We start from the raw sequence: 18237 nt of genomic DNA, 5'->3' as shown, positions 1-18237 counted from the left end.
CAATCTCCGCCAAAGCGATCGGTCACATGTAGGCATGAAGACCAAACACAAAAAAGAAACGAGGCTAGTGGGCAGTCAAACATGTAACCAAGCAACTGCTGACCTCTTCTTCCCATGATCGGAGAGGCCCTGATGGGCGGCTAATGCACACAAAAGAAGTGGGATTGTGCATTTGCGGATGGCCAGATGCGCGTCTTATATCCGATCAAGGAGGGCAGCGTCAAGAAAAGGTGATTGATTGGGGGCGGGACCCGGAAGGGGCTCCGTACGGAGTACAGTAAGAGAGAGAGAGAATTGGCTTGTCTTGCGAAGAGGAGGGACAATGACGGATTGGGTAAAAGCATAAAGAACCAAGCAGGGGTTTGGAGGGAAACGTTGGGCGGAACAAGGGTATTATAACTCGTAGGACAAAAAAGAGCAGGGTTGGATTGGGAAGAAAGAGGTGTCATACCCCCGGACAGGGTAGTACCCGGATTGACTTCTGCCAGATCACACATTTGATAACCATCTCTCAACTCCCGTACACCGTAACTATCATCGGCTGTTGTGGAATAGTGTGTTTTTGTTGAAATGATGTGGTGATGGATATCCGCTTGTTTATAGCTCTGGTGACATGTCCGTCTATCCACGTCCACAATAAAACAGAAGAAAAGGCTAAAGAGGTAAATAAAACCATTCACTCACGCAGAGTCGGGATATCCAAAATACAAAGAAAACAGCCAAGATATCACAAACCCCTCTCCAAAAAAGATTAGAGCAAAAAAAAAAGGGAGCTGAAGCGCCAAAATAGCGCTTCTCATGAAATGCAAAGAGCATGTCTGTCCCTCCCGATAAAAAAGCATTCCCCAGAATAAAGTGGGCATTTCCTTATCCTCTTTGATGGTAACCCCTCCAAATATACACCCATAAAATGCTCCCCCAAAAAATAACCAAAAAGACAAACCTAAACAAAACATGTGCCCGTTTCTTTCGTTTCCCGCTCTTTAAAAGTCCCGAAGCCCAGCGCCGTAAACCCTTTTTGAGTTCTTCCATGATGCAAGGTTCATGTTTCCAAAACGCTTTGGTATGCGATACGTGAATTTCTGTAGATAGAGAGAAGATGTGCGTGATTGGGGAGGAGGGGGTGGTGCCAGGGGTATGTGTATGCGTGGTATGTGTGTGTGCGTGTGATGAGGCATTCTGCAGTAGGTAAATCAATGGGGAAAATGCCAACGTTGAATAATGTGGTCCATCCCCACCGTATGTTTGCCGGTCCTATACCGTTTCTTTTTTTTATGTCTTTTTTATTCTTCGGCGCTTAGGAGTCTTGGGCAAAGGCGGTGTTTGGTTGTAGCCCCCACGTAGGCAGTTCCCCCTAGAGGAGAGTATGAGAGTGAGGGAAACAGAGAGGGAGAAGGAAAAGAAAGGAAACCCAGAGTATATGCCATCGTTATGTATCGTTTGCGAAGCCGCCAGCTGGCTCTTTTTGGGCGAGATATCACGCAGCATGAAATCGTATCAAAGAGGGATATTGTTTCTCTTTCCCTTAAGCCAGCGTAATGCAGTCGTCACCGTTTCCCCCTTTTCATTCCTTTTTTTTCTTGTTCTTTTTTCTTTTCGTTAAATGTTCATAAATCCGTGGTCGCCTTGTCAAGATCAGAACGGTTTTTGAGCCCAGACAATGCCCCAGTCGAGGCGGGCATGGATCTTGGTGTTGTCCATGGCCATGAGCGTCTCCTGACACAGCTGCCTCGCCTCTTCTTCGGTAATGCCCAGGTCGTCGTGCCGGATGAGCAGGGCCGCGGTCCAGTCGATGAGGTTGTCCTGATTAAACATGCCCATCTCGCGCTCTCGTGACCGGCGCGACCATCGGCCGACGGGGATGGGCGTGTGCTGCTCCTGGACGTTGATGAAGCCCATCTGGCGGAGGACCTGGGGCAGCGTCGGGGGGAAGTAGAGCTGCCAGCCGTACTTTCGCGCAAAGGGGCCGTCGTTTACGAGGTCGTAGAGGCGTTGGACGGGATGGTCGATTGCGGGAGTGCCGTCTTCCCAGGTAAGGGGTATGAAGAGATCATGACACTCGAGCCAGCCGCCAGGCTTCAAGGCCCTATTTTGACTCGGTCAGCCACTGTTCTTGTTCTAAAAGGAGTGTGAAAGAAGGGAGGAGTGAAACAAAGGGGTAAACGCATAGGGTCATTGTCGTACTCTAGAGCTCTCTGCAGAAATAGTTCGGGGTTGCGGACCGTCTGGATGACGGACCTTGTGTGGATAAGGTCTGCACCGGCGTAGATTCTCGTCCACGGACGGCTCTCGTCGTCGAGATCTTCCACGCGAAACTCTGCGTTTGGCGGTGTCCAAGGAGGTTGGATGGCAGATATGTCGCTGCCAATGACACGAGCACTCGGGTATCTCTCGGCCACTTTGTTGTACGAGGAAGGTTAGTTGAGTTGGAATCGAGGATGGAGAGCATTTTTCGAAGCTCTCAGCAGCTGACAAAAGGGGAAGGAATGATACGAACCATCGATGGGCCAGAAGCCCGCGCCGGTGCCTAGATCGACGATTTTCTGGGGGTTATTGCCGATCGGTGAGATAAAGTAGTCGCCGTTGAGGAGATAGTCGGAGTAGACTCTGTGTTTGAGGTGCTCGCGAGCCTGCTCCGTGTCGTCGTTTGGAAGTCCATAGCGCTCGTCAAACCAGCCCTGATACCGCCTATTGACTCGTCAGCTCTCACGAACTTGACTCGGGCTCCTCTTTTTTGGCCTTGTTCTCTTTTCCTTCTTTTCCCCTTCTTTTTCCTTGTTCACCTTTTTCGCCACCCGAGGGGGTAGCGGGCGTTCTTGTCAGGGATTCCTTGACCTACCTCCCGTTTTTGTATCTGTGAACCATCTGGGCGGTGTCGATGGATGTGAACTCGGAAAAGTCCACGGTTTCGGCATAATCTGACGTAGAGTCCTCGCTGGAGCCGTGATGGTCGCCCTCTCCGGACCCGGGAGGGCCTTGTGCACTATTAAGACTCATGGCGGCCAAAGTGTATACAACGATAGGTTCTCAATATCAAGGTAGATGTAGGAATAGGAGTTTGGAGGGGAGGAGAGAGATAGAAATGAGAAGAAGCTCTTTGATCTGGAAGACGAGAGAGGGGGGAAAGGGTCAAATAATAATGTTTATGTCAGAAACGAGTCCCCGAGGCCAATTGGATCGAGTGTCTGTCAAGCGTCTGGTCGGCGTTGCAAAGGGAGAAAAGAAATGAGTGAAAGGGCTCCGTTTCGGGGAGCCAAGGTCGATCTATTCTAGCACAGAAGTGGAAGGGCCCCGAGTGATTTGCAGCAAGCCAAAAAGGGCTGAGAGAGGAGAGGGTGCGGCAATGAAAAGCAGAAAGCAGACGCCCCCCAGCACCAGCACCAGCACCAGCACCAGCACCAGACAGACAGCGGCCGCGGACAGACACGGGAAAAGGCACAGCTCGAGCACGCACAAGTTTGCAAGGCCCAGTAGGCTGGGTCCCGTCACCGGTCGGTGGGCACTGGCAACTGGCCAATGCGAGACGATACTGGCTCAGAATCCTCCGTCTTCCCAGCAGCTTGGGATGGAGGGTCAGACAAGCACATAAGCACTGACCTGACAGCTGCTATAGCGGCGTCAGACAAGGGAACTCGGGCCAGAGACACGGGGCAGGGATGGCGGAGGTGGGAGGTTAGTGTACTCGTAATTTAAAAAATATTACAGTAGAGAGTGAGAGGCTGAGTGAGGGTGAGTGATGCAAAGTGCAAGTCGGGGGTGAGGAGGAGGAGTACAGCAGAGATGGGGATGGGGGGGTCCCTTGGAGTCTCGGGGGCCGGATGGCGGGAGTTTGCTCTGTTTTAGCAGTGAGGATACCTGAGGATACCCTGCCAGCAACTGCTACGTCGAGGCAAGGAGGATCCCCGGGGGGCGTGGAGGCCCGGAAAACGAGGGCGTGAAGGGCGTGGCTCGAAGAAACAAAAAGAGTTATAGTTGTGCTGTTGGTCGGTGTCTGAGCCAGAGATCTGGTAGCGGGTGGAGAGTGGCTTATTACATTAGCTACCGGTTTACCTGGGCGCCGTACTGTCGGGACTTGGGAGGGAAAAAAAAACTGGAATAGTGACGAGCTGCCAAGCAAGATTGCACTTTTTAGCTAGCTAGCAACTTTTAGTATAGCAGATGGAGGCCCAAAGGCGGGGGCAGCGGAACTTGGATGGGATGGGATGGATATTATGAAGGGGGGAATTTGGCAGACACAACGCAGACTCGGCCAACAAAAAAGATGAGGTATGGAGGCGATTGAAACCAGGCACTGGGTACTGGGTGCTGCTAAACTAGATGGATGGGATTGGATTGGATTGAAAGCCCCGACAGCCAGAACACTGAAGCTAAAGCAGAGCCTACTAAGATGGAAGAGGAGACGTGAACGAGAATGGCAACATACATTTGAACTCGAAATGCCACTGGATTGGCTGGATGCAACGGCAACGCATTCCAGCAGGGGCAAAAGTGCAGGCTTGAAGCCACAGACTGACCCAAAGGCTGCAAGAGGGGTAGCCGGAGATGCACTGGGAAAGCCACAAAAAAAGATCGGGAGGATTCAGACCCTGATGTGATGCCATGGCCGAAACCTTGTGCGGCAAAAAGGTACATTGCACTGCATTTGATCCATTCCATCTACCTAGTACCTAGTAGTACTTACGCGAGGAGAGAGCATTGATGCAATACGGAACGGAATATAGCTCGATTTACGAGGCGGACAAGCATGGAAAGGCAAAGCGAAGTGAAGCGAGGTCAGGCGAGCGAGGCGAGGGTCAGTACCTTCATGTACCTAGTAGGCAAAGCACATGCTGTAACTGCACCTAAACTGGTCTCCCCTCCTTCTGACGGCTGTGTCAATCCGTCCATTTGTTTGTCTAGTTTTGTCTCGTTTTCCCGTCATCGACAGCCGAATTCCTGGCAAATCGGTGCTAGGGAAAATGGGCGATTTTCGTCTGGTGGTGTGCACTCCATCATGCGAGGCGCTAGAGCTCACAAACAGCTAAGGCGGTGGACCGTTCCGCCGAGCAGCGCGCAAATGTGGATGGTCGCTAGGCTGGGGGGGGCCAAAGTATCCAATCTGCTACAGAGGGTAAAGGCGTCCATTGGTCTAACTTTGGATGCTAGGGGCGTGTTGGTATTAGTGAGGGATGGGCTGGTGTCTGGTGTTACCGAGTAATGGGGTTGGTTGGTTGGTTGGTTCGGCACAGACACGGGATACACTCCCGGAGACCACTGGCAAGCAAAGAGAAAAGAGAGAAAAAAAAAGACAGAGCAGAGACAGAGCTGAAAAACAAAAACAGACGAGGTTATTCGCCAAGCCCGGCCATCATCAAATTGCCCCGGCCCTGTCTTGTTTGGTCCTGTCTAGGGCAGCAAGCAGCTCCAGCTCTCTCCCGCCAGTGCTACCAGCACTAAAACGGCGCAGAGCTTGGAGCTACAGCAGAAACCTGAAAGCCACTGCACCAAGCTGGCTTCTGCTCCAGTACTACGACCGACCCCGTTACCCTGGGGCTGCTGCTAGCACAGGCGAAAAAGCTCTAGAATATTACCGGTTAGCAAAGCCTCTTCTAGCGGTGCATCCTTTGCAGAAACTTGTTCGGGCTCTGTGCCCAAAAGTGCTGCGTCCAAGGGCAAACCAGGCCCAGCGCTTTGGTTAAATGTGGCACAACCAGCAACAGCCGGACCCGACAGTCTGGTGCGGTGTGTCATCCTCCAGGCTCAGGTCTCGGTAGTGCCCTTTTTTCGCTCCAGAAGGGCATCCCCGGGCTGGGTCAGGTACCTCGCGGGTACAGGCGCAGGTATGGGTACAGGCACAGGCACGGGTACAGGTACGAGCATGGAGCGGGTACCTCTGCAGTGCAGCGCAGTGCAGTGCAGTGGACTTCGATGGGCTCCATGCGTCCATCCGCGGCCCTCGCATTTCGAGCCCCCATCCATCAGAACGGCTACTGTGCATGGACTGACTGGAACTAAACCAAAGTCCCCTCCCATGCCGTCAGCCGTTCTCAGTGAAATTACCTGACTAATAGATGGCAATTTACAGTCCGGTCTCCCTGTATGATATGCACCAAAGCAATACGCAGCGCACGCACGCACACCTGAGGCTGGAGGGAGCGCTTGTAGCGGAACTGCCGAGTCCGGGATGCTGGTGCTGGTACATGTAAGTATACTCGACTCGTACTGGTACCTCTCGCTTGTTGGCGACGCCCATCTGCCTTGTCTCTCTTTTGTCTGACTCGCACCCGCTTGCACACGAGATGAGACGGGACGTGGAAAAAAAAAAGTAATTTGTTATCATATTTTCTCCGAGCCGAGCGTAAAAAGGAAAGGGAAAAAAGAAACAAAATTAGACCCGTAAGCCCTTACCGTCGTGTCGGTAACTCGTCATAGCCCGCTTGCGGGATGCTGCCGGCTTGTGAAATCCTTCAGCTGAGCCGCACAAACATTCCATAGCTGCAACTTTTGGCAGCAAACCTGCGTTGATGTGCGATTTTCCGCCTCGATAACACCTCGACCCTCGACCCAAATTTTTTTTTTTGCAATGCGCACTCCCCCCTCTCTCCGCCAAGCTCCGGCTTCTGCACTCCGTTTCTGCCGCGGCCTGCAAGGCGCGCTTCTTTGGTACGACAGGTGCATGTACCTGTTATCTGCACAAACCTTGCTAGATGCGCACACCCGCAAGTACCTCTTCGTTCTGGTGCTGGTACATGCCGTCCTGGTGGCGCCCGCCAATGTTCCTGTCAACTTTCTCACCGCCCTTGTTTCTCAACTCTCCCTCCGTTTTCTCTTCTCTCTTCTGCATGTGTACAGTTTCCTCTCCGTCAACCTGGACCCATGAAAGCTGTCAGAAAAGGGAAACTTACCATTTTCTCTCTTTCCACGCCTTACTCATACTGGGCAATCGACTGCTGGCCACGCTGGTCCCTCCCTCGAAATCCACGCCGGGGTTCCACTCTTTGCTTTTCCGTCTAAGGCGATCTGCTGTCTCTCGATGTAACAGCCGGTAGCCGCTGGTCCAATCCGCAATCCGAACCCCCAACCCGCTCAAAGCACGTCGAAGCTGCAGCGGGGTTTTTGGCGAGGACGGTGAACCATGTTCCAGTTTGTTAGCCCGAGCAGGGCCATGGGACAAGCCCGCAGTGCAGTTGCAGTGGTGGTTGCCAGTACGAGCACGATACGTGTACGAGGACTAGGAGGCCCAAGTTTGGTGGCGTTCCTGTTTGCGGTCCTGATTTTCCTGATTCCTGGCTTCCTTGTCCTTCACATGTCTCGGCTCGAAATCATTCAGCCTCTTCTTAGCTCCGGCTGCCTGTCAGCATCAGGTACACTTTGCTCCGTCCCAAGCACGCTCTCCCGGCTGCCGCACAGGCGGGTAGGCGTGCATGAGACGCATACCTGCTGCGAGCTAGCCCATCAACATCGTACCATGGCCAGAATAACCGGACACACCTCCACACCTCAAGGGCGGGGGGCTTCCAAAGGTCGTCGTCCGGCTGTGATGCCGTTGTTGACCGCATGATTAGTAGAGGCCTTTGATTCTCCCCATCTCTCCTCCTAGACACAATGCTTGGTGCTCCGCAAAATTAGTGACTCAGGCTATTCAGATAGTAAGAATGACTTGTACGGAGTAACTAACACAGGCCGTGATGCGCTAGCATTCGCCCTCCTCTTTCTCTTCCCACAGAAGATGGAGCCCGCAGTTTAATTTCGGAAGGGAGACGGCCTAGAGTCGTAATGATGGCCTAGTATTGCGACCTCGCAGCCTAGGCTTGCTCCCTTTGAAAATACGAGACGATACAGGGACAGTTGCCCGCATTCTCTTGACGGCTGTCTTCTCTCCATCTTGGTTTTGCCGGGGTGGGCATGCTGTGTTCCCAATACTTCATCCTGTTTGTACACGTATGAGTGCCTTGTGCAAGTAACTAAGCAACCAAGTAAGCCTTGAATCAGCACAGGTTACCTACATGACACACTGCTTTCCCAGGGCCTTGGCTCGGGAATTCCCACCGACCACCCGGTGTCCACTCGTGTGACGCTTTCGTAAAGAGCCCAAGAAGCCCAGAGGGTGTGGGTTAGACGCCTTGGTTCAAGGAGCGCCGTAACATTTCCCTGATTGAAATAGGTGTTATACGATCCGGAGAATGATATGCACCAATGGATTATATTAAGCTGACAGTGTTTAATCTAATTGACAGCCGAACGGGCCGAGACAAGCAAGTTTGCTGGCAATATGGTCCCCGAAAGCAGAACATTGATGCTTGACTCGCATCTATACGCAGACACCCCGTCTTACGAATCAGAAAAAAAGAAAACCTAAAAACCCACGACGGGCGTAAAATTCAAGATCCGGGGGACCAAAGGCGTTTGGATTTAGGCGGGTAACGGGACGGAAATGGCCGTCCTTTTCTTGGCCTGCAGGAAAGGCAGATGATGCTTGTATCGGTGCGGGCTGTCCTGCTGATTTCTCCTTGCGTTGAGGTTGAGTCGTTGCTTTGCACTGGATGTTTTGTATCTTTTGGCGGCGCCTCTCTCTATTTTGCGTGTGTGTCTGTGTGTTATTGTTTTGGCAGGGGTGTTAGCTAATAGTATTGATGTGAGCTGGTGACTACGAAAGTAAGCAGCTGCTGCTGTAGCTCCATCTCTGATCTTTGTGATTTTTTATTAAGCATGAAGAGAGTAATGAATAGCTGTTCATACAACTCGAATCTAAATAATACACTATACGATATCCAAGTAAATAGAGGATTGTTCTGCTGAGAATCCGCGGATCAAACAAAACTGCATGTCACGTCAGAACTCATGCCCCACTTGGCAGGACCCCTCCATCGATCCTTCCCACTTGCTCGTCGCGGTGCGCGTCACTCAATTGGGCGTTTCTTTAATGGCCGGCCATACACGCGTTTTCTAGCGCAAAAACATCCTCGTGTGCTTCAAACATTCGAGCTCTTCAACAACAAAAAAAAAGCAGAGCTTAAGCATTCAGCGTCAGCATCGGCATCAGCATCAGCATTTTGCTCGTAGCATTTTGTCTCTTGTTTGTTTGTTACTTTTTCCTATTTTTCTCATTGATATGCTGCATCTGGTTTTTATTTCCATATTCCCTTCTCGCTCGGCTTGAACTTGGCACCAAAAGTCTTGGTACTAGATTCTTCATTGTGCTATGCGCCTTGGACCCGTGTCTAACGCCAGTTCCCTTTTCTGTCACGACCAGGCAAGGATTGGGCGCGTTTCCGGAGTGATCACCTCCTATCTAGGAATCTAGAGAAAAGAAGCATTTACTTGCAGCTTTTATTCCATGCCGTTATTCCATCAATTGGGACTTTTATAGGTTTTGATACAGATATCCATACCCGCCGTCTCGAGCCATGTATCTCCCGCGTTCTCTGATATCCAAGCTCTACTCGCACCTTCAAAACACTCGACATCCTCTCTCTCCGGCCGTCCTGATCCTCGTCGCGCTCGAACCGGACGCTCTCTGCGCTTGCCGTATCCTTACTCGCCTCCTCAAGCATGACTACATTCCGCACAAGATCCAACCCGTCGCGGGCTACAATGACCTGGAAAAGGCCGGAAGGGAGCTTGTGGTCCCGATGATGGAGTCGCAGGGAGGCAGTGGAGGAGTTGTCGTCTGCCTTGGTGTTGGAGGCATGGTCGATCTTGGCCCGCTGCTGGGACTAGAACCTGAAGGCGAAGAGTCTCCCTACAGTGGCGTTGAGGTCTGGGTCTTTGATGCTCATAGGCCTTGGAACTTGGCCAACGTCTTTGGCGGCTTTCCGCTCGAGCCCCCCAATCAAGTGTCGAGTTCATACCAGTCGAGGAGTCCGGCGGGAATCACAGGAGGAGCCATCAATCGATCGTACAATTCTGGCAAAGGCGGCATCGTGGTGTTTGATGACGGCGATATTGAGGGGGATCTCATGACGGAGCGTGATGCGTATCTGGCGCTTCTGGATATGCCAGACATTGAGGAGCAGGGGGACGAGGACTCCAGCGAAGATGAGGACGATGAAGCCGGTTCTGGCCAAGAAGAGACAGCTCATGCGGGGCAGAAGAGAAAGAGCTTAAATGAGGACGAGTCCAGTGACGACGAGGAAGAGCCTCCTCGTCAACGGCGACGAAGTAATTCCGTACGTAAACCCAAGCGTCCTCCCCGAACATCATTATGGTAATGCATCTCTAACACTTCCTAGTCAAGTTCCATAGCCAGCTCTCCTCGCAGGCCGAAGCCCAGAGGCCTACTGTCAATCCGAGATCCTGCAGTTCTGTCGAGTGACCCCGTCGAACCTCCATCAGGAGCCCAACCTCCGCCGAAAGTTTCTGCCCGCACCCTGCGAAAGCGATTGTTACGAATGCGACAAGATAAAGAAGCCGTCCTACATCAATACTACAGGATGGGCTCGTCCTTTGCAGAACCCATCTCGTCCATGATGTACTCTCTAGCCTCCGAACTAGGTCGCGACGACAATGACCTTCTCTGGCTGGCTATAGTAGGAGTTACATCGATGGAGCTTTACGGACGGTCATCAGCGGGCGTTGCCGCCCCCGTCCGCTCTGGTGGAGGTGGGAGACCGTCTGGGTGGTTTGGCGTGCGAGGTGCTCGCTTGCGACAGCTCTTACGAGACGAGGTCCGGAGGTTGAACCCACCAGAAATGAGAAACGGAAAAGTTGCCCCTGAAAATAACGGCATCATACCAACCACGGCCAGGAACCCTGAAGACACGGGCATTCGCCTGTCACCAGAGCCAAGGTTTCTTCTGATCCGCCACTGGAGCCTCTACGACAGCATGCTACACTCGCCATATCTCTTTTCCAGGCTAAGAACCTGGAGCGAGGCGGGTATCAAGCGGCTTCACAAGCTTCTCGCCAAGATGGGAGTCAGCTTGGCGCAATGCAAACAAAGCTATACTCACATGGACATGATGCTGAAGCGCGAACTGAGAGAAAAGCTTTTGAAGTACGGATCTCTATACAACTTGGACGAGATGGTCCCAGCGGTCGACACAGACGGCAAAGATCGAGCCGGAGCCAAGGATGGATGGGGCTTTGTCCGCAGTTGGGGCTGGCGTGCCACCCTCAGCGCTCAGGATGTTGGCGTTGTTATTGGTGCTCTACTAGAGGTTGGACAACATGCTCAGACTTTGGAAACAACAAACGGAGGACCAAGCCAGGTGACCCGCGAGATGGAGGACGAGTCAGAGCTGGCTGCGCAGGGCGAGGAGTGGATTGGGCGCTTCTGGGAAGCGTATGATGCATTGGAAAAGTGAGCTGCACTTATAAGTCCAATGCAGCAAAATGAAATTGATATGCTAACGAAATATGACAGTATTGATGCTCTTAAAGCCGGACTGCCAACGGCGCAATTCCTGCACCGCGCAATCTACCGAACAGGGACATCTCTCATCAACAAGAAGCAAATCAAGCATCTCCGTGCTTTCCGCATGTGTGTCGTCAAAGATGGCCCAGATGTTGCTCTCTTCACCCACCCGGCCGCCTTGACAAAGCTAGCTCTCTGGATAGGAGAGGCTTTGGCTGAGCAGGAAAAAGAATCCCAGGGAAAGCTATCACATGGTGGTCGAGGAACACCCCTGGTAGTGGCGAGCCTAAACGAGAAGCGAGGGGTCTACATCGTCGTTGGCACTGGCGGTGGTGGAGGACCTGATAGCGTGTTTATGAACAAGGCTACTAAACAGGAGAGGCAATCAAACAAAGAGGCCAAGGCAAAGAAGAAAGAGGAGGCACGGAAGGCGAAAGAAAAGATTCGGGAAGAGAAGCGTGCGGCTAAGCGAGCTGCGAATCAAGGCAACGACGACAACGATGATGATGACGAACTAGAGACGGAGTCTGAAGGGTCTGATTCATCTGAATCGGAAGATGACTCGGATGATGAAGATGCTGAGAACGATAGAGGCTACGGCTTGAACAAATTTGGCAACGCATTCCAGGAAGTCGTCTCTGAGACGAGCGCGCGTGTCCGAATCGACAGCTTTGAACACTCTGTCGTGGAAGTCAAGAAGGAGGATCTGGGAGGATTTCTTGAGAGTCTCAGTGAAAAGGCCGTGGTGGGTTGATAGATGGTCATGACCATGTGTTTGGCTTGACGACGAGCGACGTTCATGGGATATTTCTCAGCGAGCGAACGGATTGACGAAAGGTATGTAGGAATGTTTGTTTATATAAATTTCTTTTTTTTATTTTTCAGGTGTTTGAGGGGAGAAAAGGGAAATCACGCATCACATTGAATGGATGAAGGGCCGGATGGATGGGAGTTATGGGGGAGCTCGGTGGCATGGGAGCGAAGAATCATGAGGTTGAGGGCATATTCTTGAAAGGATAGCTTGTTTTTTGTCAAGGGGCTATACATATGGTTTCTTGTATGATTTAATTGTATCGAATCACGCTTACTGTTTTTCGTTGATTTATACCTTGTCTGTGTTTTGAGTTGATTGTACTAGATTGGATGATAGATGACAACGGCCGAGCGGCACGTTTATTTCTTGGAACTTGACTCTTATAATATTCGCATTTCACGAGGGAAAAGCTATGACATTCACATGCTAGAAGCATGGTTTTGTTTGACAATTCTTTTTATTCCAAGTTATCGTGATTTACATACTCTCCTTGCCAGATCAACCAGCTCCAATCCTTGTCGTGTTTCATTTCCATTTCATTCCTATTTTACCCAAAAACGAGAAGCTTCGTTTCTCATTCCGCCTTACGCGTTGATAACTAATACACCTCATTAGCACACCGACCACTTAAACAGTTATAAGAGAGGATCATGAGTTATACTTACCGATATTGAGCCCATTGCTCTTAAAGCCCTGGTTCAACACAACAACAATGTCCTGTCCACCAACCATCTGCAAATCCTTCATAGTCTGCAGGGAAACGATCTGCGCCAGCAAAGAGATCTGGCTGCCAACGCTCAGCTTGTCCAGGGAGCTGGCGTCCAGGACGCCGTCGAGGCCGAGAGTGTTGAGGGCGCCGGCGATGGCTGAGCTGAGAGCGTTGTTGCCGTTGTTGTTATTGTTGTTGTTGTTATGCTTTCCCTTTCCCTGGCCGTTGTTCTTACCGTTGCCGTTACCCTTTCCGTTACCCTTGCCCTTGCCGTTATCGGAGGCGGTTCCGTTACCGACGGCGACGGCGGTGGTCTCGATGGCCGGGGCCGCGGAGGTGGTGGTAGCGGCAACAGTAGTAGCAGCGGCATCGGCAGCGGCAGCAGTGGTAGTGACAGCAGCGGCAGTGGTGGTCGCCGCGGCATCAGTAGCCTTGGCATCGCCAGCCGTCTTGTCATCGCCGGCCTTCTTGTCCGTAGGCTTAGCAGCAGGAGGAGCAGCAGCAGGGGCCTCCTTCTTTCCGGCAGCGGGATCAGCCGCAGGAGGGGGGGCAGCCGTGTTGGCGTTGAGAGGGACCAAGTTGCGGGCAGCAATCGCATTGATGGCATGGCCAAAGAGAGATCGGCTGTCCCGGGCTTGGACGCCGTTGGCGGTGCCAGGTTGAGCCGGCAGAGCGGACGAAAGGCCGGCAGCGGCGAGAAGGAGAATTGAAGAAGGCTTCATTTTGAATGATGTGATAAAATAAGAGATGAAAAGGTGAGAAAAAGAAGAAAAAGAGTTTAAAGATTGGTTGGTAAAAATCGAGCAAAAGGTTTCAGTGAATCGAAGGAAACAGAGCACAGCTCTTGTTTAGGAAAAGAAAAGAATTGAATGTAAAGTGAGTGAAGCGCAGCGACCCTGAGGAGAAAAGGAGAAGAGATCAGAACAAGGCGGAGAGAGGGCATGATATATACTCTCCTCCCTCGTGGGAAGAGGATACCTCGGATGCTGCCGTACACAAGCTTTTTGCCCGTCTCATCTTCATCCGGAGCCCTGGTCGCTTAGCCATGGAGTCGTAGCTTGTATGAGTCGTCAACCCCTGAGACCGGATGTGATGATATCCATAGGCTACCTCTACGGGGTTGAGGGAGGAAGAGCCCCTGGTCTATCGGATGATTCGCTAGGTCTGATAACATATCGATCTCAGTTGATCGTCACAGCCATCATGGCATCATGTGTGAGTGCCAGCAATCCTCAAAGCACAACCATAAGCGAAAGTCTCACGAGTCGGGGAGTATCAATGCGAAACGCGAATCGTCTCCCGGCAGAAGCTATAAAGCAACACTAAATCCAAGCTTAGCGCACCCATAATCCAAGTAAAGTTCAAAACGCATCACGGTAGGATCGAGGGGATAGTGCGGGCGGTATAAGCTCAAACCGGTGAACGTGAAGCGTCGCAAAATGACCAAAAGAGTAGCTGGATCTGGTAAGTGTCATTGTTTGGGGTAAGAAAAGCTTGGTCTTGATCCCACGTTTGAGACCGCGGGGCAAGTTTCACCCCCCTGGCGATTCTCAGACGCCAGATCGACCGGCAACAAACAAAGCCGCAGAACCCCAACGGTCCAGACGGCGGCAACGGAGGCAAAGGAAGAGTGACGATGTTGAAAGTGCCGTCTGGCTTGAGTCTCGCCAATGCGTCATGATATTTGAAGGTTTCGGGGTGTTTCTCATGTTGCGCTCCGAGGTTTATAAACCACGCAGAAACATAAACGGCTGGCCTGACTTGGGGGCCGCTCATACAGGGTTAACAATAAGGTTCCAAAATTAGCATTGACTCAAACGATTATGATTTGTATGATATGGTGCAGATGTTGCCTGTTGTGGTTTCAATTGTTCGCTGGGGTTAGTACCAGGGGCGCGGAACCGATGAACAAGCTTGTAAGCTAATAACAAAGGTTATCTATTGAGTTCGAGCTCTGCAGCTCAAATGACTCTGCTCAGTAGATTGCACAATCATTTTCAGATCACTTGTGGAACGGGTAGTGCAACAACCAATCCTCTCGATATGTCGACTCGTCCTCTCTCGCGGATGTCAGCCTTGAGGGGCCGGCCTAATCGGAATAAAGAGAGGAGCTGTTGATCTCCGCATCCAGCACACATTCACGGAACAGTATTCTGCCGAGATTTCGCATATTTGAACTTTTTTCCTTCCTTGTTTTATTCATTTGGTGGTATCAATCGTCATCTGTTTGCCCTCGTCTTGTCATCAGTGCCGTGGAATCCAAGCCACTCTCCCAACATCCCTCCAGGTTTCGGTACGGGACACTCTCTCGTCATTCGCTCGGCTGCACGCTCAATCTCGTCGTCTGTTGTCTGATTGAACTGCACAAGTCCGTCCTTTGTATCGACGTCCCTCCTCTTCCACCTCTTCCGTCTGCCATTCTCGTCGACGATAATCTCTCCATCAGCGTACTTTGTCCGCGGGACCGGGCACGGCAATAAGTGCGGTAGAGCAACAACGAAGAAGCTGGCAAGAACCGTCGTAGCGAAGAGTGACGAGGTCATTCGTGACCGTGGGTGCAGATGCGGCGGCATGGTGGGCAATCCCTCGGCTGTCAGCGGGATTGATTGACTGTGATGTTTGAGGCTGTAGATTTGACACCAGCTGTTAGTTACCTATGCCATTCCAACACCGGTGACATGTAGAGAATAAACGCATGTGTATGTAAGCATTGAGGACTCACAAGGTAATTGTCGCATGTTCCCTCAAACCACGATGCGCATCCAATTGGAGGTTGGCAGTCCCAACTACAGCTGGATCTCGACAAGCTCAGCAGAAAAAAGGCGCCTGGTATGACCGACACAGACATTCGATTAAGCGTGCCCTCATTGGCTGCGCTGTTAGTGGGAGGTGAGAGCTTCCCGGAGTACCGGAGCAATGTAATTCCACTGGTCCCAGAATCCCGGGCTGCTGCAGGTCCTTGCTGGAGCGCTAAAAAAACAGCCGCTGGAGTTTTGGGATAGCGATCAATCAGTGCTAGAGATGAAGCGGGTTAGCGGCATGCCACTCTAATACTTCCGCCCGAAACGCAGCCGCATCTTGAACGCGATAGACTAAAGTGGTGATCCATTTTGAATCTTTGACTTCAGTCTTTCAGCTGCGCCTCGCGTGACTCTGCCGCTTCCCACGCCAAACGGCGTTTCCGCTTTGCAATCACCTCTTTACCGCGACATGTTATAGCCATCCATCATCTCTATCCGACTATCGCATCAGTTTGACCGGCGCAAATCTCGTGTGGCGTCAGTCACTCTCTCTCTGCCGCCGCCCATCATGAGCGATCTCGACAAGTCCGTTGCTGGCCCTTGCCCAAAATATCGTTTGCACTGCTAATATACGTTGTAGAGCGATCGCGCAGCTGCGCTCATGCCGCCCCATTCCGGAAGATCAAGTGCGGGAGCTCTGCCATCGTGCTAGAGAGCTTCTTATCGAGGAGGGCAACGTCGTCACCGTGACGGCGCCGGTAACAGTACGTCTCTCCCTCTCTCGAGGAGATCGAGATTGCAATGAGGAGGATTGGTACTAATCAATGCTTCGTTGCCACCGATTAGATATGTGGTGATATCCACGGCCAGTTTCACGACCTAATGGAGCTCTTCCGCGTCGGCGGCGATGTTCCCGACACCAACTATCTCTTCATGGGTACGGCTCTCCTTATAAATCCTGATCAATCGCCATCATCTCCCCCTAACATTTTATGAATCTGCTAGGTGACTTTGTCGACCGTGGCTTTTACTCCCTCGAATCATTCCTCCTCCTCCTCTGCCTCAAAGTTCGATACCCAGACCGCATGACACTGATTCGCGGCAACCACGAGTCACGGCAGATTACGACAGTGTATGGTTTTTACGATGAGTGTCTTCGAAAGTACGGCAGCGCAAACGTATGGCGCTATTGCTGCGACGTATTCGATTACCTCGCCCTCGGCGCCATCGTTTTGGGTGCCTCCAGCACTCTCTCCCCCGGCTCGCCAGAAGACGATGATACCGAGATTGAAGTATGCGATCAGGCTGGTTCTATAATCAGCCGGTTTCCTCGACAGCCCGCAAATCAATCTTCTCAAGAGAAACTCGACAACTCGAGTAAAGCCACAGTGGACAAGACTGGCCCACCCGGCACAGGAGCATCTGGATCCAGCAGCGGCAGTGTGGGAAACCCTACGGGGGCTATCCTTTGCGTGCATGGTGGATTGAGTCCTCTTGTTGACACAGTAGATAAGATTCGACTCATTGATCGCAAACAAGAGGTGCCTCACGAAGGAGCCATGTGCGACCTTTTGTGGTCTGATCCGGACGAAATCGATGGTTGGGGTCTCTCCCCCCGAGGAGCAGGTTTCCTCTTCGGGGCCGATATTGTCAAAGTCTTCAACCACCGAAACGATCTAAGTCTTATTGCCCGTGCGCATCAGCTTGTCATGGAGGGGTTCAAGGAGATGTTTGACGCTTCCATTGTCACAGTCTGGTCGGCTCCTAATTACTGCTACCGATGCGGCAATGTCGCCGCCGTGCTGGAGCTTACCGAGGATGAATCAGGCACGGGCATCTTCCAGAGGACGAATGGAGACGTGGGCCGTAGTTCTGGTGGCATAGTCGAGCCGAGAGGCGGTCCCAAGAATGGACCTGCTCGGCGGTATCGCGTATTTCAAGCCGCGCCGCAGGACTCTCGGGGGATGCCCGCCAAGAAGCCAGTTGCAGATTATTTCTTGTGATGGGGCTCTTTAGCTTGGTTTGTTTAATTTGTCTGTCTTTCCAGCACTTAGAGGGCTTTCTTCTCCTTTGCTCACATTCACCGATTTGTTTCTTGGTTACTGATCAATCCAGGAGCCGCAAAGGTTAAACTTGTATTTTTTGGGGGGCGAACATATCGGCGTACGGAGGATCATAAATACAAATACATTCACAAGGATGGTGCTCTTTTCAACAGATTTTCGCTCGTATGTCCTCGTCGCTTGTCGTATTTCTTTAGGCTTGTCGCATTTGTATATAACGCATACAGCGTCGAAACTCTTTGATCATCCGTATGTGTGTGACAACGGTTTATGTTTGCAAATACGAAGCTTTGTACACCCACCTGTTTAATATGTAATGATACTGCCTTCTAGGGTATTGACCAATCTGAGGTTGCATCAGAGCCTTGTGAACCCCCGCTAGCTCTATACACGACATTGATTGCTTCTCGCCTCCCATTGCATGAACGCATGCTATGTTAACCAATTACAACAGAGGCACGTGGTTTTATCACCTGTAGACTCAGCTGCTGGGCTATTAGGTACTATTGGCGCAAATCCGCCATTGCTGCCTTATCCCAGATCCTTCTCTTTTACAATGCCAAAAATTCAATCCT

The 18237-nt window shown here is 51.6% G+C and overlaps 5 protein-coding genes across 5 annotated transcripts; 2 read left to right on the top strand and 3 right to left on the bottom strand.

Annotated features, from left to right (window-relative positions):
• Positions 1–1295: 1295 nt before the first annotated feature.
• Positions 1296–3280, bottom strand: V8C40DRAFT_112394 (S-adenosyl-L-methionine-dependent methyltransferase). Its single transcript, XM_083210811.1, has 4 exons — positions 2840–3280; positions 2498–2688; positions 2185–2398; positions 1296–2086 (listed from the first exon to the last, which is right to left on the bottom strand). The coding sequence occupies exons 1-4, from the start codon at positions 2995–2997 to the stop codon at positions 1636–1638; spliced, it is 1014 nt and encodes a 337-aa protein (XP_083068617.1). The 5' UTR covers positions 2998–3280; the 3' UTR covers positions 1296–1635.
• Positions 3281–8943: 5663 nt separating this feature from the next.
• On the top strand, positions 8944–12566 carry V8C40DRAFT_255830 (DNA replication initiation factor CDC45 domain-containing protein). The gene is made up of 3 exons (XM_083218140.1): positions 8944–10148; positions 10212–11281; positions 11345–12566. Exons 1-3 carry the CDS (start codon positions 9387–9389, stop codon positions 12087–12089), a joined length of 2577 nt encoding a protein of 858 aa, XP_083068616.1. The 5' UTR covers positions 8944–9386; the 3' UTR covers positions 12090–12566.
• A 25-nt stretch (positions 12567–12591) lies between these two features.
• V8C40DRAFT_112364 (uncharacterized protein) lies at positions 12592–13750 on the bottom strand. The gene is made up of 2 exons (XM_083210809.1): positions 12815–13750; positions 12592–12747 (listed from the first exon to the last, which is right to left on the bottom strand). Exons 1-2 carry the CDS (start codon positions 13578–13580, stop codon positions 12734–12736), a joined length of 780 nt encoding a protein of 259 aa, XP_083068615.1. The 5' UTR covers positions 13581–13750; the 3' UTR covers positions 12592–12733.
• Positions 13751–14855: 1105 nt separating this feature from the next.
• On the bottom strand, positions 14856–15698 carry V8C40DRAFT_112366 (uncharacterized protein). Its single transcript, XM_083210810.1, has one exon. The coding sequence runs from the start codon at positions 15429–15431 to the stop codon at positions 15078–15080; it is 354 nt and encodes a 117-aa protein (XP_083068614.1). The 5' UTR covers positions 15432–15698; the 3' UTR covers positions 14856–15077.
• Positions 15699–15964: 266 nt separating this feature from the next.
• On the top strand, positions 15965–18005 carry V8C40DRAFT_255825 (Metallo-dependent phosphatase-like protein). Its single transcript, XM_083218139.1, has 4 exons — positions 15965–16184; positions 16240–16363; positions 16446–16536; positions 16605–18005. Exons 1-4 carry the CDS (start codon positions 16168–16170, stop codon positions 17600–17602), a joined length of 1230 nt encoding a protein of 409 aa, XP_083068613.1. The 5' UTR covers positions 15965–16167; the 3' UTR covers positions 17603–18005.
• The last annotated feature ends 232 nt before the right edge of the window (positions 18006–18237 follow it).

The sequence above is a fragment of the Trichoderma camerunense genome, assembly GCF_050948025.1.
Source record: "Trichoderma camerunense strain CBS 138272 chromosome Unknown V8C40scaffold_21, whole genome shotgun sequence".
In the NCBI taxonomy this organism is placed as follows: domain Eukaryota; kingdom Fungi; phylum Ascomycota; class Sordariomycetes; order Hypocreales; family Hypocreaceae; genus Trichoderma; species Trichoderma camerunense.
The sequence above is the reverse complement of the archived record's forward strand: the minus strand, read 5'-3'. Positions and strand labels throughout refer to the sequence as shown.

Coding starts and splice junctions, on each gene's coding strand:
- V8C40DRAFT_112394 (XM_083210811.1), bottom strand. CDS start 2,997: ATGAGTCTTAATAGTGCACAAGGCCCTCCCGGGTCCGGAGAGGGCGAC. Junction 2,689..2,839: donor CACAGATACAAAAACGGGAG/GTAGGTCAAGGA, acceptor ACGAGTCAATAG/GCGGTATCAGGGCTGGTTTG. Junction 2,399..2,497: donor GGGCTTCTGGCCCATCGATG/GTTCGTATCATT, acceptor CGTACAACAAAG/TGGCCGAGAGATACCCGAGT.
- V8C40DRAFT_255830 (XM_083218140.1), top strand. CDS start 9,387: ATGTATCTCCCGCGTTCTCTGATATCCAAGCTCTACTCGCACCTTCAA. Junction 10,149..10,211: donor AACGGCGACGAAGTAATTCC/GTACGTAAACCC, acceptor AACACTTCCTAG/TCAAGTTCCATAGCCAGCTC. Junction 11,282..11,344: donor GCGTATGATGCATTGGAAAA/GTGAGCTGCACT, acceptor GAAATATGACAG/TATTGATGCTCTTAAAGCCG.
- V8C40DRAFT_112364 (XM_083210809.1), bottom strand. CDS start 13,580: ATGAAGCCTTCTTCAATTCTCCTTCTCGCCGCTGCCGGCCTTTCGTCC.
- V8C40DRAFT_112366 (XM_083210810.1), bottom strand. CDS start 15,431: ATGCCGCCGCATCTGCACCCACGGTCACGAATGACCTCGTCACTCTTC.
- V8C40DRAFT_255825 (XM_083218139.1), top strand. Junction 16,364..16,445: donor CCGTGACGGCGCCGGTAACA/GTACGTCTCTCC, acceptor GCCACCGATTAG/ATATGTGGTGATATCCACGG. Junction 16,537..16,604: donor CACCAACTATCTCTTCATGG/GTACGGCTCTCC, acceptor TGAATCTGCTAG/GTGACTTTGTCGACCGTGGC.